This window comes from Cryptomeria japonica, chromosome 11 (assembly GCF_030272615.1).
Source record: "Cryptomeria japonica chromosome 11, Sugi_1.0, whole genome shotgun sequence".
In the NCBI taxonomy this organism is placed as follows: Eukaryota; Viridiplantae; Streptophyta; class Pinopsida; order Cupressales; family Cupressaceae; genus Cryptomeria; species Cryptomeria japonica.
In genome coordinates this window covers 23,461,166-23,484,660 of record NC_081415.1, presented here as the reverse complement: position 1 = coordinate 23,484,660, position 23,495 = coordinate 23,461,166, and the positions used below count along the sequence as shown (strand labels likewise).

Here is a 23,495-nt window from a genome sequence, read left to right as displayed (position 1 = left end):
AGTTATTATACAAAAGCAATTCATTATTACTGATTTTTTTCTTATATTAGCAAACAATTTTCAACCTTCCATATTTATTTATTTTCCATAAAAAATTTAGAATAATTGTACTTATCTTCTTGTGCTGGGAGAAAAAGCTATGGAATTTTTAATTGCACTTTTTCGATCACTTACATTGATATTTACTGCAGATATACTCTGGTATAGCACTTACCTGTGATTCACATTACACTGTAATTGCTAAAAAGTTTAGACTTATTCTGTTTAAAAACTTTACCGTGATGTCAGGGAAGAAAAGAATTAAGATGGTAATTAAATTGAAGCTTGCTGTTGTTGTAATATGTACTATTCTATTTAGCGGACGACGCAACTAGTCACATTTATTATCAAGTGTCGATAATTATACCAAAGCATTTTAGATTTCAGTGAAACCCCTTTAAAACATAAAATCAAGGAGGATATGCTGAACAGAACAATTTCAAGCGGTGAGAACTTGCAACAAGAACACAGAGCAGACCAATGATTATTTACAGGGGGTAAAGCTTCATGTAAACTTGTAATATACAGGCCTAGTCTTTAAAGATCCGAATTCAGTCTGGTGAGGTGGATAGGCATGACATCTGAAATAAATGTTTATATCTAAGGGAGAACCACATAGCATATGATTGAAAGCACAAAGAAAATAATTTGGGGATGAGAAGGAATGCCAATACTCGTGTTCTGACATTATTTAAACCATACATGCATCAAAAAATTCAACCCTCCTGCTTTACATTGGAAAAGATGCCAAGATTCTGTACAGTTAATTAAGATGGGCTCTTGGATTCAAGGCTTCACAATTAATTAAAAATTGTGACCACCAAATCCCACTTTAATCATATACCTCACTTCCAGTCACAGTCCACCATGCCTCACATTCAGAAAATGTTTTCCTATACCAGCAACCAAAACTCAAAAACCATTAAATGTGTGTTTTACAGCAGCGCTTTTCAAGCAATGGGTTACAAATATTAAAGTATTTTATGATTCATGTACTTGCAAGGCAATCTGTGACAACGATATGCACTCTATCCACCATGTTGTCATTGTTGCTAAGCATACAGTGAAGATAGTTATAATGAGCTCTCTGTATATACCATTATGATAAGGAGATAAGCTCAATATAAAGTTCTGACTTAGCAAAAAGCATATCAAGATACCCCACTAAACAAGGTAATAAAGGCAATGACTACTTTCACCTGACTTAAGATACTCCTATCAGGATAGCTGCCTACGCAAGGTAATTATATATTTGAGGATTGCTCTTCTCTCTCTCCAGATACTCCCTATCAATAAGGCTTTCAATCCTTTTCTTCAAATCTGTAGGCTTGATTGGGAACTTTAACTGTAAAAGAATTACGAGACAATAGAATATTAGTCAAGTTTGACTAAAAAATCACAGGATGGTACAGTCTTCAAAGGCAACATTGAAGAAAAGTTTTTTTGTAGAGGTTGGGCTTGAAAGTTTTAGTGTTAAACCTTAATAAAATCACTAATATAGGAATAAATTCGAGATCTCAGTTAATGCACTTCATATTTTTCTAATGCATACATATCATGCACACCTGTTGAAAAAGCTCTGTAATCAGAAGCGTATGACTAAGCACTTTCCGCGTCTTCATAATACGCACTATTGCAGCATCAATCTATAACACAATAATATATTTTACCATAAAGGCACAAAAATGTCTCCAAACATATTTTGATTATAACAAAAACATACTGCAACTTGTTCACCAACCTGATATTGACGATCCTGGAACACTCGTTCTGTAGTACTTGCATTCTCTTCTACAGTCTCTTTCATTTGGATTGCATTAACCTGATCGCAATGTAAAATTAGCGGGCCATTTTTAAAAACTGCACTGTAAACTTCTTTAAGAAAATATTTACCTTTATCCGGAAAAGTGGTGCATTAAAATCCTCATTAAACAAAAATTGGTCATCATCCTCTACATCTCTTCCCTTGGGTTGCTGCCAGCATTCATGTAAAATTATGAAGAACATCAACTAAACCACCCAAACTAAATTATCGATTGCAACAGGCTGACTACACTGAATGTTTTACTAGCTTGCCATGAACCTGCAAAATAACAATTTCTTATCTAACCTTTTGGAGAACCCTGACTTTTCCACAGGCAAGAGATTGTAGAGTCCTCCGGAGCTCCTTATCTTCTATGCCGGTTGCATCCTTAATATCCTGAAGGCTTAGCCTTTGTGCATCATTAAAGAGCATCAAAACAACAGTCTGCAATCCACAAAAGTTCATCAATATTAAAATGGAAATATATTGTGAAACAAAACAATTAGAAATTAAAATATACAGCAATTTTCAGAAAAACAACCTGAAAAAGAGACACAGCAAGTTCCTTTCTGCCTTTTGGATATTCTGCTTTGAGAACACAGTGGCCTAGAGAATTTTGCCACATTAAACGACGGCCACTATACTTACTCAAATAAAATTCTTTGAAGATGTCCTGTTACCAACAGTTATGAAGAACACGGATTTAAAAATTATAAGTATATTGAATTTGTCTACTTTAAATGTTACATTATGATACAGAACGAATAAACATGTATCTGGTTGATTAAGATCGTCCAACCTGATAAACATTAAGCTCGTGAGGAAGACTAACTTCCATTGGTGGATATGTCGGCCAATACCTACAGGAAAGTATAATTATTAATTTTCAATAGAAAAGAATTAGAACACCATGGGCCAATGGACCTAAAAATACTATTGAGACTGTTCTCTGTACTCCTAACTCCTTTCCCAATACACAAAAAACCATGCTGCCATTACAAGTTGAAAGAGACCACGAGCTTGGAACTAATGAAAGAAAACGTCAAGTATAGCCAAGTGTGAAAGCATAAGTAAAAATATCAAAGTCCCGTCACTTCTTTGACACTTACCCAGTTGTTAAAACATGCACACTCATTTCAATTCCTGATGGAAGCTTTGTCCTTGCCTGTGATGACTGTTTGAATGACTCATTGATCTCCTTCGATAATTCAATATCCTGTAGAAAGGTATGAACATTAGGAGATTCTTGAGATATACTTGAATACTGATGCAGAAACCCGGATGCTTTATATTAGTATGCACTAACAAGAAATCATAAAATATGTATAGAACTCAAATGTTCTGATCATAAGAAAGTATCCGTACGAGGCCTAACAGAAATAAAATTTGATGGCCCAGCTAATAAGGAAATTTCATATACAGATACAATAGAAATGACATTCTTTTGCTGTGCTGCTTTGTTTGTATATTAAGAACAAGAGTTCAACAGAATTGGACTCAATAATAGACATATCACACTACTACTCAAAATGCAAGACAATGAGACTTATCATAACTGTGGAACACAAATTCAGATTCAAATCAAGGCTTGCCATAAATGCATTTATTGTAAATGAGTGACGCATTTTAAAGACAGCTAAAGAAACACCTCAAATTTAAAGAAAAGCCACCATCAAGGACTACCTGATCAGGACAAGGAATTCCCACCAATGGGAAAAATATACAGAACATCTTAAATGATGCATTTGATTACATATCCTTGAGAAACAAACAGAAACTATGAATATATGAATCATTACATTGTTGAATATTAAAACCAAAATGAGAAACCATTATATAAGTACAGGAACAAGACTTTGAATATACCATATAAATGAGCATAAATCCATTTTAACATGGATCTTATGATTCAAATTATAACAATCTCCCCCCCCCACCTTGCTCTTTACGGTAGAGAATGACACCATATCAATTACTAGTGAATCCATGATTGAGATGATGCTCATCGATCTTGATATACAAGGCTCAAGGAGCTTGTTTTAGATCATAGAGGACTTACACAAGACAACATACTTTTTGTTATTGTCCAAGTGCAGTATACCCCTTAGGTTGAGTGACATACGTTACTAGGTATCTGTGTTTTGAGCTGGGTACAGGAATAACAACTTTTCAAAAAAAATAGAAAATAAAGCAAATACAAATGCATAATTTGTTCTTAATGCATATTCTGTAAAAATGCATTATACCTCTTATTATTTATTGAAAAACTTGAGGTTTGAACATTATACTTGCACATGTTATGTATGTTCACACTTAATTACTTCAAAAAACAAATAAAAAAAATAAAAAATAAAAAATAAAAAAAAATTCCATGTATTCTTTGTGTATTTTGCACATATCCTCTAGGGTTCCTTGGCGGGGAGTTACATCTCTCACATACAATAGATCAATTGTGAGGAGATATTTCATGAGATGATGCAGCTTTCAGATCATCCTTCTATTTCAAACTGTATGTCATTACCATCTCCATTTCACATCCGCTTTAGCTATAGATTATAGATTTCTCTTTCAATATGGAATCAATATCATAAGAATATCATAGCAGCTGTTGCTGCAAAGAGAAATCATGGTTTGATAAAAACAAATTTCTCCAAGATCGTTCCACATTCGCATTGTAATTTCCAAACTTGGATTGCATTTTTGCTTTTCTAGCAGACAGTTTTACATTTTACATTGAATTGTGGATATGTTGAATATTTCAAATTTTACATTAAATTGTGGATATGTTGAATATATCAAAGTTTTAGTAATATAAATGAAATATATATCAAAGTTATTGTAAACATAATGAATTTATTCCGATCACTTAACCAATGCAATTATAATTCATATAATCTGTACTGACTACTAGCATATATAAAACATACACTAAAAGAATTTGCAAAAGTCAATCTTCTCACCAACCTTGAACCAAATGATGGATAACGCAGTAGACCATGAGGTCTCTAATGGATCAACTGTTCCATGCAGAATCTACAAGACTCAAAACTTATGTTTTTAACTTCTTCAATACACAGAATTGAGTTTGATAAGGATGTGTCAAACAGTCAAATGGGATGAGTTTGAGTGGTAAATGAGAAGGGCTTTCATGGTATAGACAAGTGGTCAAATCCTAAGGAAACGTGTTACATGCTTGAATACACAAAAAGAAGAAATCTGAATCAGAAACTACCAAATATAAGTCTGGGTGTGGCATACTCCAAAAACCAAGGCCAGGTGATCTTGATGGAAGATATGCCCGACAGTCACGGCATCTAAGCCTAAAGACAAACAATAGGCAAATTTAACAATCAAAAAAATAAAAAATAATAAAAAGGATGTCATATCCCCTCGTTGATCATTATATATATAAATATATATCTGAAATGAAACAATTATTATTATTAATTAATGAATAATTAACAACAAATGATTATTTGAATTAAATATTGTTTAATTAATATTTATTACTAATATTCTTGAAAGATTTAAATAAAATAATTAATTAATGTTATATGATAAACATAATTTATATATATTATAAATATAATTTACATATTTGTAAACACATTTTATATATGAGAATTAGGCCATCGTTAAAGGAATATATCTAATTACTATCAAAGTATCGCTACTCAGCAAAGAGAATTGACTTGAGGTACAAGTCGACTAATTAAATAATAAGTCATAACTATTAATAAGACAGCAACTTATTGGTAACAATGATGAAGATTGATGCTAGCGTTTATACAAGTAAACTAATTATTATCATTTGTATAACAATACCGATTCGCTATGCTTTTAAGAGACCCGATCTGTAAGAGATATGTCTTCAATATTCAAGGGGTGCAATCCCTTCGATATTGCAAGGTACATAAGGAGTTGAAACTATTCCATGAAAGGATATAGGAGTTTATTTTCCTTCATTCTGATCTTTATTGGATAATTGTAGTGGAGCTTTGTCCAAAAGACAAGAATTGGATTGCTTATATATACTTTGTAGACCTAACGAAATGGGGTCCACTTTTGATTAAATAACCATATAGCCTGAGCATAGAGATTCGATTAGAATAGCAAATATAATAATTACATAGGCACTAAGGAAAATATCGGAAGTTAAAATAGTGCGTTCCAGCTTAGGCCATCGTGTTCATCATAAAGGATAGTGTTCCAGGCAATCGAACACAGAACAATTAGGACAGGCAGTAAACATCCTTGCTCTTGGTGATGGCTTAATGTCTATGCTTAATATAAGAAGTCTGATAATATTTTTTATGCAGAATTTAATATTAATATAGACTGCAATATGTATGACAGTCATCCCTAATATCATATGTAGTGGCAGACCAGATCTGACGCATGTCAGATCTGTCTGACCTTACAGCCATTAAAAATAATTAATGCCTTTAAGCAATAAGGTTTTAATAATTTATATAATAGAACTGAATATGATATAAGAAGAGAATTATATGAAGACAGAAGAACAAATCAGATGATATATATATTAAATATATACAGCAGACTGAAGACTAATCTATAAGAAGATCATAGGTAGCTATAATTTATTAAATTGAGGCATATATTTTAAGTATACAAATCAGAGGAACCTATCTCGGGTTAAATTAAGGAAATTCCCAAAAGGGGACATTACAAAGGATGTGTTAGACGAATGGTGTATACGACTAAGCAAACCACAAACAACCATATATCGTGTCAATTGTATAGCACAGAACCGCACAAATACAAAGTACTGTGCATACACTGTGGACGTGTATGGGTGTGTAGATCTGTGAGGGTGCATTTGCATGGTGAAAGCATGGGTGTAACTGTGTATTTGTGGATTGGCTTGTGTGAATGTTTGTGCATTGATATGTACATATAGGTGTGGATGAGGGTACAGTGCACACTTGCTGTGACATTTACATCAGAATCAAGTATTAGCATTCCCAGATATTTTTCAAGTTGTCTTATAGCTTGTTTGTGTTTTAACTATTATGTATCACACTCCGGTATTATATAGTCTTCTTTAGTTTTTTTTTCTTCATTAAATATGAACACAAACCCAATATGGTGAATACTGTTGAACTTACCTAGACATGCAAAAGTCAGATGGAGATCAATAACCTGAACAAAGCAACTTGTGAAGAGAATCTTTGAGACAACAAAGTAAGTGGACATGCATCATAGCATCAGCTCAAACATACTCAACTTCAAAAAATCACTATAGAAAACATAGGCCTGTTTCAAAAATCATACAAACTGACTAATGACAGAAGAGATACAAGAATGTAACAACAAACAAAAATCCTCTGGATCTAAAAATGCCTAGGGAATCATTAAAAGAATCACCTTCTAATCTCTACTATATGTTCCATTTGTAGATAACCGGGAGAGATTACACTCGAGCTCTCCATGTAGGTTTAACTCAAGCCCAGATATGGATGCTTATATGTCATACAGTCAATGCCAATCCTACTTCTCTAATCTAAAATATGAAGTACCCAATGACTACTTTGAAAGGTAATAACAAAAAACAATCGTCTAAATCTCGAAGCATCAAGGCAACAGTGAATAAAATTATCAGCTAATCTCTATTAACCAGAAATAAGCTTTTCAAGTTGTCACTAATCTTCAGAGGGTATGCCCAATATCTCTATGCAAGCCTAAATCTATGCCAGATATGTAGGCTAATTTGCCACAATCAATGCTACTCCTCCTGTGGTCTAGATTAGGAACAAACCAATTACTGCTTCAAAAGATGGTGACACGGAGATGTGATCAATCTGTGAACAGTAGCACATCAAATCTCAAACATACATTTGCTAATGAAAATTGCTGGATAAGTTGCACAGTTTTTACTGACTCAATAGGTGTTATGCAGGCAAGCTAAAAGTAAACTAATGTATGACTGAGTCGGGTAAATCTCTCAATTACTCTCTCAGTTAAAAACTCATGGTTATGTAAAAAATGCATATTCCACAAACCTTGAACATTCCCTCAAGTTTGTTCGTGAACTGGCTACCACACTCTGTCTTAAGCTGCAAATTTACAAAGAACAAAATATGATTAGAAAGGAATTAACCAAATAGCTGTAGCACACCTTGAATATCATTCTTATAAACATTATATACCTTAGAAATCATTGACTTCTCTGCATCAATAGATGCACTTTTACCCAAGAGCAACCTTTTAGCAAGATCCTTCTTATAAAATGCTTCAAATACATCTTTTCCCTGGAATATCAGTGAATCAAATGGAAAACAAATCATAAGTTGAAAACAATATTTTGAAAGTGGTCCAAACATGAAAGTAATGCACATACAAAAAACAATTAGTTCCTTACTTGAATAAACCTGAACAAAACCAGAACCCTATCCAGAGTATTCTCCAGCTCCTCCTCTGAAGTACCCTTATTACCAGATCGAAGCTTCTCATCAAGAAACTTAGCAATAAGTTCTGCGGGTCGATTCTGTAGACAATGATAAACATTCAGAAACAGGGGCTTTGAAACAAATAAGAGCTGCCAACAGGCATGCTAAGTTCAACAAAAAGACAGCTTAATTACAAAATGCATTTGTTTAAAACTGAACAACTTCATCAAAAAAAAAAAATTGAACTTAGCAATTGCATCCCCCATTCATTCACCACTGAAATGCTGCAATAGTTTCAGATTAGACCACAAGTTATATATCCTACAAGTAAATTTGCAAATACAGAAGAAACAAACAAATTTAGAAACATAAACACAAGAGGATAACTTCCTAGTGATCTTGATGACAACATCAGATGGTAAAAAGTCTGTACCAGTCATAAGCACTATTCTTAATTTGCACCCTAGCAAAGACAGTCGATAGGATACTTTCATAATATGCTAATATACCGTTATAACATCTCTCTGCTTAATTCCCTATTTCCACAAATACTAATTTTTTAACATTTAAAACTTGATTTTGAGCTGGTATTACTCAACAATCAAAAGAATTGTGAAAATATGGCATGTACCAATGATTGAAATGCATCCTACTGTTTTAAGGAAGAGAGCATCCAAGGCAATCAGGTAGAAAATATCATTTTTTTTAATTTTGACTAAATTGCATTGCAGTCTCAAGACTCTCAACATGTCACTACACTTGGCCAAGAGTGTGACAAACGTGACATGATGAAGGATGGCAAGCTTTTAAGTTGCTTTTCAAACATCAATTTCACTCCCTTTGATAATCTTACTGTGCTTTTCATCATCGCTCCTCACCATGGCAATTTCCCTCTACAATCAGTGTCCTACTAAATCTGTTTTACATGTTCAATAAAACCATTTCAACAACCATGTGAATACAAGGAGGTTGAAGATAATATTTACAGTTTCACAAAAGCAAGTTGGGAAAATCACCCTAAAGCCAGTATCACTAATTCAATGATGGCATATAAATTTCTAAGAAAGTTTAGTTTCTGAATAAGAGATGTCTGATTAGACAGTTGAAATTCTCTTGAAGGAATTTTTACCCAAGAATGAATTGAACATGTCAGATATTCAAAATGAAAGCAGAGGTAGTCAGCAGGTCCGCATAGCAGTAAATGGAAGCTCATTGTGGGCTCCAGCACCACCTCCGGGGCTCAAGATTGTGTGCCCTCCCTCTCCTCTGCATATTTGGTTTGTATTTTCTGGAGCAGAGGTCTGAAACCCTGCATTCCCACCATGTGGATTTCCTCAGCTTCAACAAGGACAAAGAGATTATGGTGTTGACAGAAGTGCAAATTGTCCTCAAAACCCATCTTCAGGTAGTTCCTGACAGCAGATCTTCTAGCAGTGGCCTTGGTTACTGAAGTCAAAGCCATTAATGCCCATGGAGTGGCTCCATAATTAAGGATTTGTTGCACATAGGATTGGAGAAAAGAATAGCTATCTGGAATTATTAATTGATGGAGAAGGCGGAATTAAAGGAATATCCCTCCAATTCATATCTTTGCTGGGTGAGACAAACGTCACAGTTGTAGCGAAGATTTTTGTGAATGTTGTGGCAGTAGCAGTGATTGTTGATGTTTGATGCAGCTGCAGCTGCTGTTCTAATTCTTAGGATGGAGCCTTTGGCTGCTATTGATAGCAGTGGTTCAACAATGGAGACTGGTGGCCACTTTGGTATGTCTAATTTATGGATGTGTCCAGTTTTGATTATCATATTGACCACCTCATTTTCTGTCAAGCAAACTAATAGTCATATAAAATCATGCATTTGCCTTTTTGTTATTATTGCTTCCTTTGGCCAATAATCCAAGTTTGTGGGCCATAGGAAGAATTATATTATTTTAGTTTTGGTCAAGGATCCAAAGATTCCAAACAAATCACCTCATTTATGATCAAAACAACAACTGAATCTTTCTTTGAACTGGTTGATTCTGCTTGACTTCAAAATAGATTTGTGGCTTTAAATTAAGAAATACATTACCAGGTTCTCCTGTTTGGGTCCCATTATCATGCCCATGGGAGCAGGAGTGAAACAGCCCTGTCACCCCAGGTACCCAGTGCCATTGCTAAACCTGAGAGCTCATAGCTTCCCAGAGGAAATAAAAACATCCATACTATACAAAGAACAGAATAAAAGCGCAAAGAGCAAGAGATCAAATGCACAGCAGTAATGAATATTCAGCCACATTAAAAATGAATGCAGATGGGATCAAACTTAATACACTGTGAAGACTATGCTGAAAGCTGAGAAGACTATGACATGCGTAATTTTATTCTGTGGGACTGGTAAAAGAAACTGTGAGATAAGAAAAAGCTTGGAATTAACAATGCAACAGTTTTCCTTGAGATAAGAAAAAGCTAGCAGAAATCTGAAATTCTTCTCTAACCGATGAATTCTTCAATCTTGGAATCTGATATTTCTGATGTGCGTTGCTTCCACTGTGAGGAATTTGCTTTGAAATATTCTGAGTGAAAGAGAATCAGAGAAAATCAAACTCTTACTTTTATGGAATTAAAATATAGTACATAGCAATAATAAAGTCTGGGAAAATAAGCAAAATACCAGAAGCTGTGAAGACTATGATCTATGTAATTTAATTGTCAGTCTAAAGAGAAACTACAGAATAATAAAAGCTTGAGATTACGATTTTTCATCATGTTCACTCATTCTGTAGATAGCTAGCAGAAATCTGGAATTCTTTTCTAATGGTAATTGTTCAATCCTGGAATCCGATACTCCTGTTGTATATTGCCTCCACTATGAGAAATTTGCTTTGTCATATTCTCAGCAAAAGCTATTTTCCTATCACCAACGGGGGGCAACCTAATTTTATTCTTTTGACTTTTCCAAATATATCCCAAGTAATTTATTTCTATTTATAACTTTGGCTTGCCAAGTCAATCCCTATCCTAAGTATTCTTCCTATGGCTGAAGTATAGCATTTGCGACTTTGTCTAGATACAAGTGCAGGACTCCACGTAGAGCTAGTGATATTGGGCCAAATGATACAATTCCCTCTCTACCATGGTTCATGACCATCATCTGATTTTTATAATTGATGCCATGGATATCATTATCTATGAGTTTTATACACCTTCGATACTTAAGAAAATTTAAATATTTCAAAAGTAGGTTTCCTTCAACTCAAATCTGCTTTTATACTCATTTGATCTGTGTATTCTTGTGTATGTCATGAAACGAGGTTCTAATTGATAAGTTAAATCATGTCTCTACATTTGATTTATCGATGGATGCATAGTCAAAACTTTAAATCCTTCAAAAACCTCTATATTTCATGGTTTTTAATTTGTTGAATCCAAGCCAAGTCCAAATCTTGTAACTATGGTATATATTATTAAATATAAATAATTAAATAGTATACAAATAAAAATAATAAATAAACATGACAATACAAATATATTCCATAAGATCTGCCAACTCGATTCTTTATTCGCTGGGAGTCCTACTCCTATCTCTTTTCCTACTGGACCAATGAACTTCTCGATCTCCGCAATCGAACGGCCACTCACCTCCATCAATGGGTAAGGGGATCATTATTTGCTTCTCTCCACCCCCAGCCCACCACCATTTCAATTCGGCGAGATAGGCAAATGGGTCAACCTGTCCATCTCTTCCTGTATTTCTTCTTGAGGCAGACAACCCTTCCCGGATCACCGTCTACGGTTGATCACCATCTCTTTCTCCCACCTAAGGAAAGAATACAACCAACCAATCAAAGCCTAAGCCTATAATTCACCCTCACCGGAACGTGTGTGGGGATGGATGGGGGTTTATATCGGCTGGGTCGGAATCATAGGTTTCCTCATCCTAGCATATTCTAGCTTATTCTAGCAGGTTTATTAATGAACTTATTAATGAAATAATGCCATTTGGCAAATTAATTTACTGACACCATTAAAGGGGAGGGCACCTACAATTCTACAGTAGTTGAATAGTAGGGCACTTAATTAATCAACTCACTAGAAGAAGCACATTAGAATAATTAAGAGGGCCCCTACTATTGTTAGCCAAGCCCTAGGTGTGGATGAGAGGAAATAAAAAGTTAGGGTGGGTGGGAGAACCTTAGCCCCCACACCCATCCCCACACACAATTGGGGAGGGCCCAAACTATTATATGATGAAGAACAACAATTGCTTATTCTAGTAGATTTATTAATGAGCTACTGCTATTTGGCGGATTAATTTGCTTATGTCATCAAGCAGGGGGGCAGCTAGGGTACTGTTGTGACCATTTCACACATCGCCCCATTAAAATGGGGACCCCCTCTTTTGCTTTTGTTTTGCCTGTTCTTCTCTCTGCTTCTAGGATTTTGAGTGAGTGAGTTGTCTGGGCTAGGGCTAAGCCTTAGGGGTTTCTTTTGGATATTTTCAAGCCAAGTCCAGTCGAATTTTGAAAGTTATTACGCATCCTCCCGAAGATTGAGATTTTTGAAGTAGGGTGAGTCTGTCACGAAGTCGGATATGTCTCAGGTTAGGTCTGGTCAGGGTTCTTTTGGGAAAATTCAAATTTTGTCTAAGTGTTAGCATTTTGAAGATAAAATTGTACATTTTTGCCTAGGTAAATTTTGATCAAATTTTGGAGGCAAAATGATGCCTGAAACAGAGAAAGTGCTCCTGTCCCTCCCTGAAGGACCATGCCACTTTTTCAAGATAACTGATTCCTGGCCTTGAAGATGACCTAATGATGCCTTGTGAAATGATTGAAGACCTAAATTGTGGATATTTTAGCTTAGAAAGGTGTAATCGCTCCTGTCCCTCTCCCAGGGACCAAGGCGAAAATGTTATTTAGTGAATATTTGTCTCTGACTTTTTTTAAAATTGTTTTGTGCAGGGTCTCCAGGGGAGCTAATTGGACGTAAATTGGTGATTTTAAGGATTTTGAAGGTTTGAAAATGATAAAATTTTAAGGATTAAGATAAATTCGCTCCTGTCCCTCCCTGAAGGACTAAGGCGAAAAGGCTTATTTGAGTCATTCTTAGTCTTGATTGGTCAAATTGAAACATCAAGGGCATGGCGAAAGATGAATTACACATGTTAGAGCATCCAGGCTTAATTAAAGGCAATGAAATGATGGAGCTTTTGTCTAACAAAGATAAATTCGCCCTTGTCCCTCCCTGAGGGACCAGAGCGATTTTCTTTATACACACCTTTTAAGACCTTTTTCGGACTTGAACTCTTGTTCACAGCTTGTAACAGGATGATATCTTCCCTAGCAAAGGAATTTCGAGATGAAAAGCAAAAAGATTTGGCCTAGAGGGCAAAAATCGCTCCTGTCCCTCACTAAAGGACCGGAGCTTGAATTTCAAAATTTGCATTATCCTTGCAAGATTAGAGTGATTTTACGATTTGATGAGGTCAAGGGAGGCGTGTTTTGTCCGTTGAATATAGCTTGAGTGGACCACAAAGGAGGGAATCAACCCAAAAGACAATAATCGCTCTTGTCCCTCTCCAAGGGACCAAAGCGATTTTCTAAAAAGGCAAATTTCTTGCAAAGGTAAGGCAAGTTTCGTGTTTGAAATGAATGAAAGAGGGCGTGGTTGGTCCATTGAAGGTAATTTCGAAGGCTAGCAAAGCACAGGTAAGCTCATGATTGCAAAATCGCTCCTGTCCCTCTCCAGGGGACCAGGGCAAAAAACCTAAAAGACTATCTCTTTTCTCCAAATTGGGACGAATCCAAGCTAAGGTACAAGTTTGGAATGATACTTAAAATGCTTCAGGGTGGAATGGAGTTGCAAGGACCACAAATTTCGATGACAATTGGCTAAGTCGCTCCTGTCCCTCTCCAAGGGACCAGGGCGAAATCCCAACATATGCCTATTTGCCTAACATTTTGAAATGCTATTTTTTGTTTCCAAGACTCAAGAAGGAGTGGGGAATGATGTTTTATGCTTTGAAGGTAATTGGAGGTTGATGTGATCAAAAGTTTGTACAATGAATTAAAGAACGCTCCTGTCCTTCACCAAAGGACTAGGGCGATTTTTATAAAATCAACAATTTCCCTCCAAAATCACGTCAAGGCAAGGTGGTGCAAGATGAGAAATGCTTTTTTAAAAATGGTGAACAAGGAATTGCTTCCAAAAATTGACAATCCTAGGCTCAAATGCAAAAATCGCTCCTGTCCTTCACTGGAGGACCAGGGCGAAAATCTTGGGAGAGCCTATTTTGCCTTGAGGAAACGAGTTAAGTGTGCATAGAATGAACAATGGGGATCATTGCTTACCCCACAACATGAATTGGCAATTTAAAAGATAAAGATCAAGGACAAAAGTAGAAAATCGCTCCTGTCCCACACCAAAGGACCAGGGCGAAAATGTCCTAAGGCACTCCTTCTAAAGATCAAGTGAATTAAACTCAAATTTCCAAATAACAAGGCCATTTTGGATGCCAAGGATGAGGTTTTGAACGTGAAAGCAAGGAATACAAGGTTTAAAATGCAAGAGCGCTCCTGTCCCTCTCCAAGGGACCAGAGCGAGGTTATTGACATTCGTTTTGTTTTTTACCATGCTTGGGCGTTAATATCCTCCAAATCGCATTAGATGCCAAGTTCGCTAAAAACTTCGAAATATTTTAAAAATTTTAATTAAAATGGCATTTAATAAAGGTGCATGGGTATTTAATAATTAATTTGAGCCTTAGAAAATCGTTTTTTTAATTAATTAAGGCATTTGAAATTAATTATTATTAAATTAAAATTAAAAGATAGAGCGCTTAAGGTATCATTTTAATATTTTGTCAAGTCGGCCTTCTTCTTTTATTAATTTTTGTTTATTTTGGGTTCTTTTTTACCAAGTCGGCCTATGGAAAATAAAGTGGTAAGCGCCTATATAGTAGAGGTGTTTTGAGCAATTTTAATCAATCATTCATTCATTACTTCAAGTGCGATTTGGAAGAGCAAGAAATAAGTGCGAAAACTGGTCTAGTTGGAGCGAATTTTGTTGGAGGCTAAAGGTGGTGGAATTGATGCTTGTGAAGACTAGAGGAAGTACATTTTGCTAAAGGGAGGACTTCGATCTATCTTTCGCCTAGCAAATTCTCCTATTTTTGCATCATTTCTTAGAATTAATTCTCAAGTGGAGGTATGGCGTGATCATCCTTGTCCCAATGTTGAAATTTTGAATTTTGAACTTCAAGTTTTTTTGAAATTGCATAGTTAATTAGGAAATGATAACTCAAAAAATTTATCATGAAGTTTCCTAATTAAAAGCTTAAATCTTCCTTTCTACTCTATATTTCTACGTTGAAAAATATATTGCTCATTATGAAATGTTGTGTAGGTGTCAAGATGGCGACCCCAAAGGCAGGAACATCCACTAGTCGTCCAGCTCTCATGAAGGAAGATCAGAGGAATGAAGAATTGGAGACCAAGATCGTGTCAAAGTGGAGCAACATTGGAGATACCAACTTGGGAAACTTCAGGGTGAAGAAGTTTCAAGAGGTCCCTTACATTGGAAAACCATCACCTGTCGCAAAGAGAATAATTGAAAGTGGCATCATCAAGGCGACCGGTTTCCCTCCAGTGGTCCAGTGCCATGAGCTGATGATCGAGTGTGCCCGCCATTATGACCCACAATCAAGATCAATCGTGTCCAAGGAAGGGAACACTTTGGCTTACCTTTCAGAAGAGGCTATAAGTGAGGCTCTCCATCTTCCAGAACATAAAGATATGATTTACAAAAGCTTAGAAGGAGCCAAGTCCATGTATGAAGATGATCCAGACACTTGCTTGAGCATCATCAATAAGAATTGGTTACTCAAAAGTCGTCCTCGCCTGAGCAAGATTCCCAACACACCACATAGGATTGACTTCCAGGAGGAATACAGAGATTTGATAACTTTACTCAATCGAGTTACAAGGGCTCCTCAAGCCTTCTATTTTGAGAAGTGGATGTTCTACTTCATCCAGGTAATAGTTCAAGGAAAAGGAACAATTCATTGGGCTAGAATCATTAGCCATTGCTTGGACGTGCAGTTAAGGAGACTAAAGCCTACCAAGTCATTCCACATGAGCTCGTACATCATATATGCCTTGATCAGGAGTTTCGAATATGCAGGACTACATCACAGAGGAGTGATCGAAAGAGGACCCAGGGAAGTCAGAGTCTGTGACTCTTACGTCCATTTGCATCATCCACCTGGAAGTGACTACAAGTTAGTCAATGATACCTTCACGATGAACATCACCAGGATATTGCAAGGCGGGATTCACAATCGGCTATCTCAAGATGCACAAGAGCTTGTAAAGAGGTATGGTGCTTGGTTCATCCAATTCCAAAAGTTTACATATATTAGAGTTCATGGGTGTCCTTCACCTCCCTATATGTTGCCAAGATATCCGACAGACAGGATAGTGTTACTTGAGGTGACTAGGCAGTTGGCGGCTTATGCGAAGGCATTCAGACACAGGCATGGAAATGGAATTCCTGTGCCTATCATACTAGGGAATTCAGTTGAGGTATGTCCTAATGCTCTAGCCTTGGATGATGCAGAAAGGGAGTTGGCCTTATATTCATTTTCATTCTTTGCCTTGAGGGAGAATTTTGATCCTTATGGGTATATAGAAGAGACAGTTGGTAGAAAGTACAGGCATGAATGTCAGGTAGAGGACTTTTGGATGAATCTCTCAAGTGATCTAGAAGTAAAAAGAAAGATGCATTCCAGATTGCCTTTAGATTTCATTAGGAGATGCAAAGTTTACAGAGTGGCCGATCAAGCTCAGGACAGTGGCAGACATCTCCAATCATCTTATGACCGAGAGGACAAAGCAGTGAGGATAGATTGGAACGAGCCTAAGGTTTTGGACTTAAAAGCTTTGATGGCTCCAGTTTTGTCATGTACTCGCAAATGGGTAGATGTACAACATCAAAAGTTGAGAGAACAGAACGTACCAATGACTTTCACTTTAGAGGAAAGGCTAGGAGAAGGAGGAGCAAGCGCAAGTGAAGGCAATCCTCATCCTAGAAGCGCAAGTGAAGGCAATCCTCATCCCAGAAGCGCAAGTGAAGGCAATCCTCATCCTAGAGGCGCGAAGAGGAAAGAAAGACCTGAGAAAAGGGAACCCTCCAAGAAGAAGCAAGAGGCCAATCGAGATCGCTCATCCAGTACATCTTCTCGACATGAAAAAAGGACAAGTCAGGTCGTAGGACAAGAGAAGAGGGTACCTGAAGTCGAGGAATCTATGGAATCAATGGTAAAGAATGATAAACACGAAGAAGGGCGGGCATCTCAACGTTCATCAAGTCAATCTTCCCAAGTCAATGAGCTATATGAAGACAAGAATGATGATGAAGTGACATCTCCTCTCCGAGAAGAAGAACCATTGCCTAATGAGATACAAGTTAGAGAGACAAGATCTGCCATTCTAGATTGGTTGAAGGAGAGACTAACAAGGGTGATTGTGATCGAGGATGAAGATAATGTGATTGACTTAGAGAGCCTTGTAGGAAAATCTCAGGAAGTAACAGAGAAGAAGAAGGCCACCAAGATGTCCAAGATGATCAAAGATGAGACAGGGTCCAGGAAGTTGCAGATAGCTACACCAACAGTGGACAAGTATGAAGGTGAAATCCTTGCAGAGGAGTATGATGTAGAAACATTTGAACTTGGTCCACTCACCGCTGAGCAGACACTGGATGAGGCAACCGATTCATTTGAGGCACTTAAAGACAAGCTTAAGGAAGAAATGGAAAAGAATAGAAAGCTTGAGCGAGAGGTCGATGCTTGGAGAGGCTACTTTAGCCATCTCAATCAACCCTTGGGACGTCAAGATCCAGCAGTGTCTCCTGTGCAAGCACTTCCCCTTGAATCAGTTGGCAAGGCAAAGAGAGTCAAGAGCTTGGTTCAGCTTATGAGCTCTTGGATTGACAAATCCCACACAGTTGCCGTTGAATTTGCAACAAGAATGATGCAGACAATCCACCAAGCTATCCAGGTCCTTGAGATCATCCACAACCTAATGATAACAGTAGCCGCCTTTGCCCACACTAGAGATGTTATCATTCTTGTTCTACAAGTAATCAGGCAAACACCAAGGAAGATCCTAGCACAAGAAAAGATAATGGATGGAGGAGCTCATAATTTACTCCAGTGGTCAACTCTACTTCAGATGAAGGAGGTTCTTTTCGAAGACATCAGCACCAAATGCAATCAAGTTGAAGAAGTCATCCATCCAATTCAGGACAAGGTGTTTGGGGTGTTATGTACTATTCTTGGCAGGAGGATTGAAGTTGAGACGGATGTGGATCTTCAAGAGTTGGAAGAAAAGGTCAAGGTCATCTTTTGCAAAGATGAGAATGTTATCACAGATGAGCAAAGGGATCAAATGTTCGCTACTATGCTCCTGATTGAGAAAATCAAAGAACTCGAACATGGATGGGATGCGGCTCTTCTCAAGGCCTTTGATCAGGTTATCCACTTGGAGGAACGAATGAGGAATCTTCCCAAGATTCCTATTGCTGAGATTGAAGGAATTGTGTCTAGATTCATTGCATATGCTAAGAAAGAGCATTGGAAAGGGAATAAGGTTCTAGAAGAGAGGTTGTTGTAGATGATGTGGCACCTTAATTATCATTGGTCTATGTTTCCTAGATTTTTGTGCCAATTAAATATTTGGCTATGCATTTAATATTGTTCAATAAAAAGGGGACTTTTTGTAACAAACCCTAATTAGGGTTTAGGTGTCAAAATCTCAGCCATTGATCTTCTTTTGATCTGGGTCTTTCATTGTAATTGAGGATGTTATATATACCCTCACTCCTTTTCATTTTGATAGAGTCAGATAGTTAGAAGTTAGAAGATTAGAGCTTTGGATAGTCAGAAAGTTATTTTGTAGCAAGATTGAGCATTGAAGAGAGAATTTCAAGCAATTATTGTCTATTTTGGCTTTGAGATCAATAAAATATTGAAGTTATGGTGTTTTATTGCAATTCTTAAGGCTATTTTCATGGTTGTTTACTTTCTTGAATCATTCTCGGTCGAAGTAGTATTTAAATTTGAAGGACTAAGTGTTGGGCTTGATCTTTGGTGAGATTCACGTTCCAAACCACTAGCTTCTTGCTGATTGTAAGGACGCCTTGTGTGGTCAACTGGAGATATTTGGATTGCTTAAACCTTCAATCATTATTGAACTATTGATATGTACCTTCATGGTAGTGTCTATGATTCTTGATGAATTGAAAAATCATTAGTCACCTTAGAAGATCGCATCAATTTCAGTAGAGTTGTTATTCCTTGGCAATACTGAAATTGGTAGAGTCTTACCAAGTCTAGCCTACATTGAGTCATTCTTAGGATTAGATTAGAATTGATCTCTTGCAAACCCTACCTTTTGATCTTTTTGAGAGCTTGTTAGTTTGAGGAAATTCTGTTCCTACAATTCGGAAACGTAAGGCCCCTTGATGAAACAGCATTCACAATGACCACTAGTGCTTATCCACACGTAGAGACCCTACATCGAAGAACCTTGGAGTCATCCTGATTGATCCTTTTTCGCGATATCTTCAGCAATCAGAGGCTTTATTCAAGAGAGGATAAGGTACCCTTGGGTATTTTATTCTGTGTTTGATTGTGTACAAAATACACGTCAACAGGTACCCATAAAAAATAGCTTGGCTATTTGGGTGTGCATTCATAGGGAATAAGTTAATTAATCAGCCTAATATAATAAGGGGGAATGGGTGGGCAAGATGGTTCATCGAGCTCCTACCTATAGGTTGTCGGTAGATTAAATGGCTCTGCAAGGTGAGCCCTTTCTAAGGGCCCTACGTCCCAACTACTTTCAACTTTCGTGGAAGGAACGAAGGAGGAACTACACTCTCCCAATGGTCAAGTTCAGTTCATTTGCTCTTCCCACCTCTCTTATTTGACATTTGGATTCATCAACCCCGATCGAAGTGGAGCAGGCTTGATGTTGAATATGCGGTGGACCAACCACCAGTTTTGTTGATGCCAACAGTTAAGGCATCAGCTGTTAGCCTATGGAACTCCACTCATTCAATTAATCATTCGAATTGGGTGGGAGTCTGGGTCCTATGGGTAGGGAAGGGACAATTGCTTTTGTGTCCAAATTAGTACCTGGCACATAGGAAGCCTTTGTCCGAGTACCCCTAGCTCTAGGCATAATGTCAAGTCCGGGATAGCAACAAGTTATAATGAGCTTATTTGCATGAATCCTACAGATTTTGACAGCATCCAAGACAAAACTCGAGTCTCTTAGATTGTAGTGGCAGTAGATTCGTATTCAAAAAAGGGACTAGAGATGCAGTTTGAATTACCAAACTTGGTACTGATTATTTGTTTTTTGTCTAACTTTTATGCCACTAGAGATGCAATTTGTACCAGATTCACCATGCCTTCACTTGATGTGTTTGCTTCATCCCTCACTTGGGAGCAAGAAAAGTTGGTACAAATGGGAGATTGCAGTTTTCCAAATCACAAGCTCTTCTTGCATCCCAACACACTAGAGATCAAAAGGCTTCAAATGGCAAAGGCAAGAAATAGAAACACAAGGATTCCAAATCACATAAGCAAGCCAAGGAATCACAATCACGGTATTCTTGGGATTCTTCTTCCTCTTCTAAGAAGGATAAACCAAAATGTGCATATTGCATAAAGACAAAGAATGATGAGCATCAGCGTTATGCAAAGAAAATTGATGAGCTAGAGCACCTTCTCCAAAAGAATGATCTTCAACCAACTTCATCTAGTTCATCCTTCTTCCACTTCAGTACCTACACAATCCGAGTCAATCTATGTAGCACATGGAGAAGACAAGACGAAAGGTCATGCTCTTTTTGCATCCACACATCTTCAGGCCAATTGTTGACTTGATGATTCGGGAATCTCTCATCATATGGCTTCATCTGCAAGTATGTTCTCTTCATTCAAGCCTTGAACTTTACCACACATTTTGATGGGTAATAACACTCATATGAATGTTGCTAGGAGGGTATCTATGGAGGTTGGTGATGGCACATTTTATGATGTACTTTGTTTCCCTTCAATAACTTCCAATATCCTTTCCATCTATCAGATTACTCATAATTGCCAAAATAAGACAATAAAGTTTACACCCAATTCAACGCTTATCAAAGACCTACATAGCAAAGAGAATATTGCAATTGGGATTGTTGATCATGCATCACAATTGTATGAGTTCTCTCATTTTGCTCCCGATGAGCTTGCAGTTCCATCAACTAGTCCTTACTCTCATGCATCTCGAGTGGATCACTTGAACCTATGTGTGCTTCTATCATCCACCTTGGTTCTTGAGGCTTGCATTGAGCTTCCTCCTCCTCCACAACTTGCTTCTTCAAAGATCAGTTCAATTCAGCAGGATGATAATTCACCTCCAGCTTTAGCATTGTGGGAAGACCTTTTGATAAATATTGCAGGGTTATTTGTTGAGTCACATTGTTCACATTGGGGGACATCTTTAAGGATATACACTTCCTCTTTGTGTGAAGACCTTTTCCCAAATATTGCAGTTTTATTTGTTGAGTCACATTGTTGAAATCGCGGATATCTTTGAGGATATACACTTCCTCTTTGATGACAGCTACAGATCACCTGTCATCTCATCTCCGATGCCTTTCGTGGTTTTTCTACCGGTATCTTCACGATTGTTCTCCTTTGCTTCATTTGATTTGGCATATTTTTCATACATGTGGACAGTTGAGCATCCTTCAACGGCACACATCTTGAGGCCTTTCCTACCAACTTCTTTCATAGATTTGCTTCTACCTTGGCCATTGGATTTGTTTCTTCCTACAGGTAGGATCATTGTTTGCCGTTCTTGGGTCATCATCTCCATTAGTCTTAAAGCATTCACTATTAGCAATGGAGCTTCTTCATAAAAAGGGGAGATACATCATCTCTTCCTTTCTCTCCTATGGGGGGGATATTGATTGTACTTATGTGACTAAATCGGTACTCTAGGGGGCATATTGAATCCTTCATTCTTAGTCACACGTACTCTTTTTTATTTATTTTTCTCTCTTTTGGAAAGGAGTTTTTTCCTATCTGGTTTTCTCCTTTCCTCCAATTGTGAGAGATTGCATTGGTTTGTAGATGGGTACCTAATCAAGCCTTGTTGTCGAGAACCATTTGTTCTTGCATTCATGCATTCTTCATCGGCTTTTAAGCTTCCCCCTAAGTTAATCTTATGGCGGGTATTAGAGTAATTAGGATATAACCTAATTAATTATCTAATATTCTTGTTTTGCAAATCTATCTCGCTTGATCTCCATTTGTAACTAGTGTTTTGCTTGCAAGTGATTATTGGGCTTGTGGGGTTGAACCAATAACTCCAACAAGATGGCCCAAGGGATGTCTAAGTGTCCCTCATCCCATGAATGTCAAGGCATCCATATGGAGTATGAATAACATACTACAAAAAAAAACATCCTTTCTGTTTTTGGAAAAACAAAAGAAAAAAAGACGACAAAAAAACTCTAAATCCTAAAGTGAAAAAAACCCTTCGCAATTTACATTGCCATTGCAAAGAGAAAAAGGAACCACACCAACACCAACTCCTTCCATCTCTTGTATGTTTGCAAAATGATTGAGTACAAGGATAATCCAACGACACAGTTGTTTGTAGAACCTAAGGAATCGATGCAGATTGATGAGGATCAACTTGTGCATGAAAAGTTAGTCCAAGTACCACTATCAAAGCTAAGTGACTAGCATTTCCAGCTGAAGTATGCCATGGAATTTGTAATGGAAAATAAGCTAGAGTCTTTGTTGTATTTTGTGTGTAAATTTGTGCTTTGTAGTTTGTTTGTTGTCAATGGAATTGATGAATAACATAAATATTATGCTAAAGATACTTATCACTGATCATTGGACCAATTGTTTGCGCACTGTAAATGAAATTGATGAATAATATAAATATTATGCTAACAATACTTAGTGTTGATAACTGGGTCAATTGATTCTACATTGCAAGTGGAAGTGATGAATAATATAGATGTTATGCTAAAGATACTTCTCGTTGATCATCGAATCAATTGATTATCAAATTTTACTTTAGCACTTTCTATAATTTAGCTTCTTCTACTCATTGTTTACATAAATGATAAACTGTAGCTTCCTTTACTCGTATTGTTTTTTTTCTAAAGATAAATTGCAACTCC

At 36.9% G+C, this 23,495-nt stretch overlaps 1 protein-coding gene across 2 annotated transcripts in view; it reads right to left on the bottom strand.

Moving 5' to 3' along the window:
* Window positions 1-694: 694 nt before the first annotated feature.
* Window positions 695-23,495, bottom strand: part of LOC131070817 (cullin-4) — a 79,516-nt gene continuing 56,715 nt past the window's right edge. Inside the window, exons 7-18 of one of the 2 annotated variants that reach the window (XM_058006476.2) lie at window positions 8,226-8,351; window positions 8,014-8,115; window positions 7,867-7,920; window positions 2,953-3,059; window positions 2,643-2,703; window positions 2,385-2,516; window positions 2,150-2,287; window positions 1,933-2,013; window positions 1,781-1,861; window positions 1,605-1,685; window positions 1,239-1,384; window positions 695-1,126 (exon numbers count right to left, since the gene is read on the bottom strand). In XM_058006476.2, the coding sequence (XP_057862459.1) occupies window positions 1,271-1,384; window positions 1,605-1,685; window positions 1,781-1,861; window positions 1,933-2,013; window positions 2,150-2,287; window positions 2,385-2,516; window positions 2,643-2,703; window positions 2,953-3,059; window positions 7,867-7,920; window positions 8,014-8,115; window positions 8,226-8,351 (1,077 nt within the window). In that variant the 3' untranslated portion in view covers window positions 695-1,126; window positions 1,239-1,270. Of the gene's footprint in view, window positions 1,385-1,604; window positions 1,686-1,780; window positions 1,862-1,932; window positions 2,014-2,149; window positions 2,288-2,384; window positions 2,517-2,642; window positions 2,704-2,952; window positions 3,060-7,866; window positions 7,921-8,013; window positions 8,116-8,225; window positions 8,352-23,495 lie in introns of both variants that reach the window. The other variant, XM_058006475.2, reaches the window with a different exon arrangement.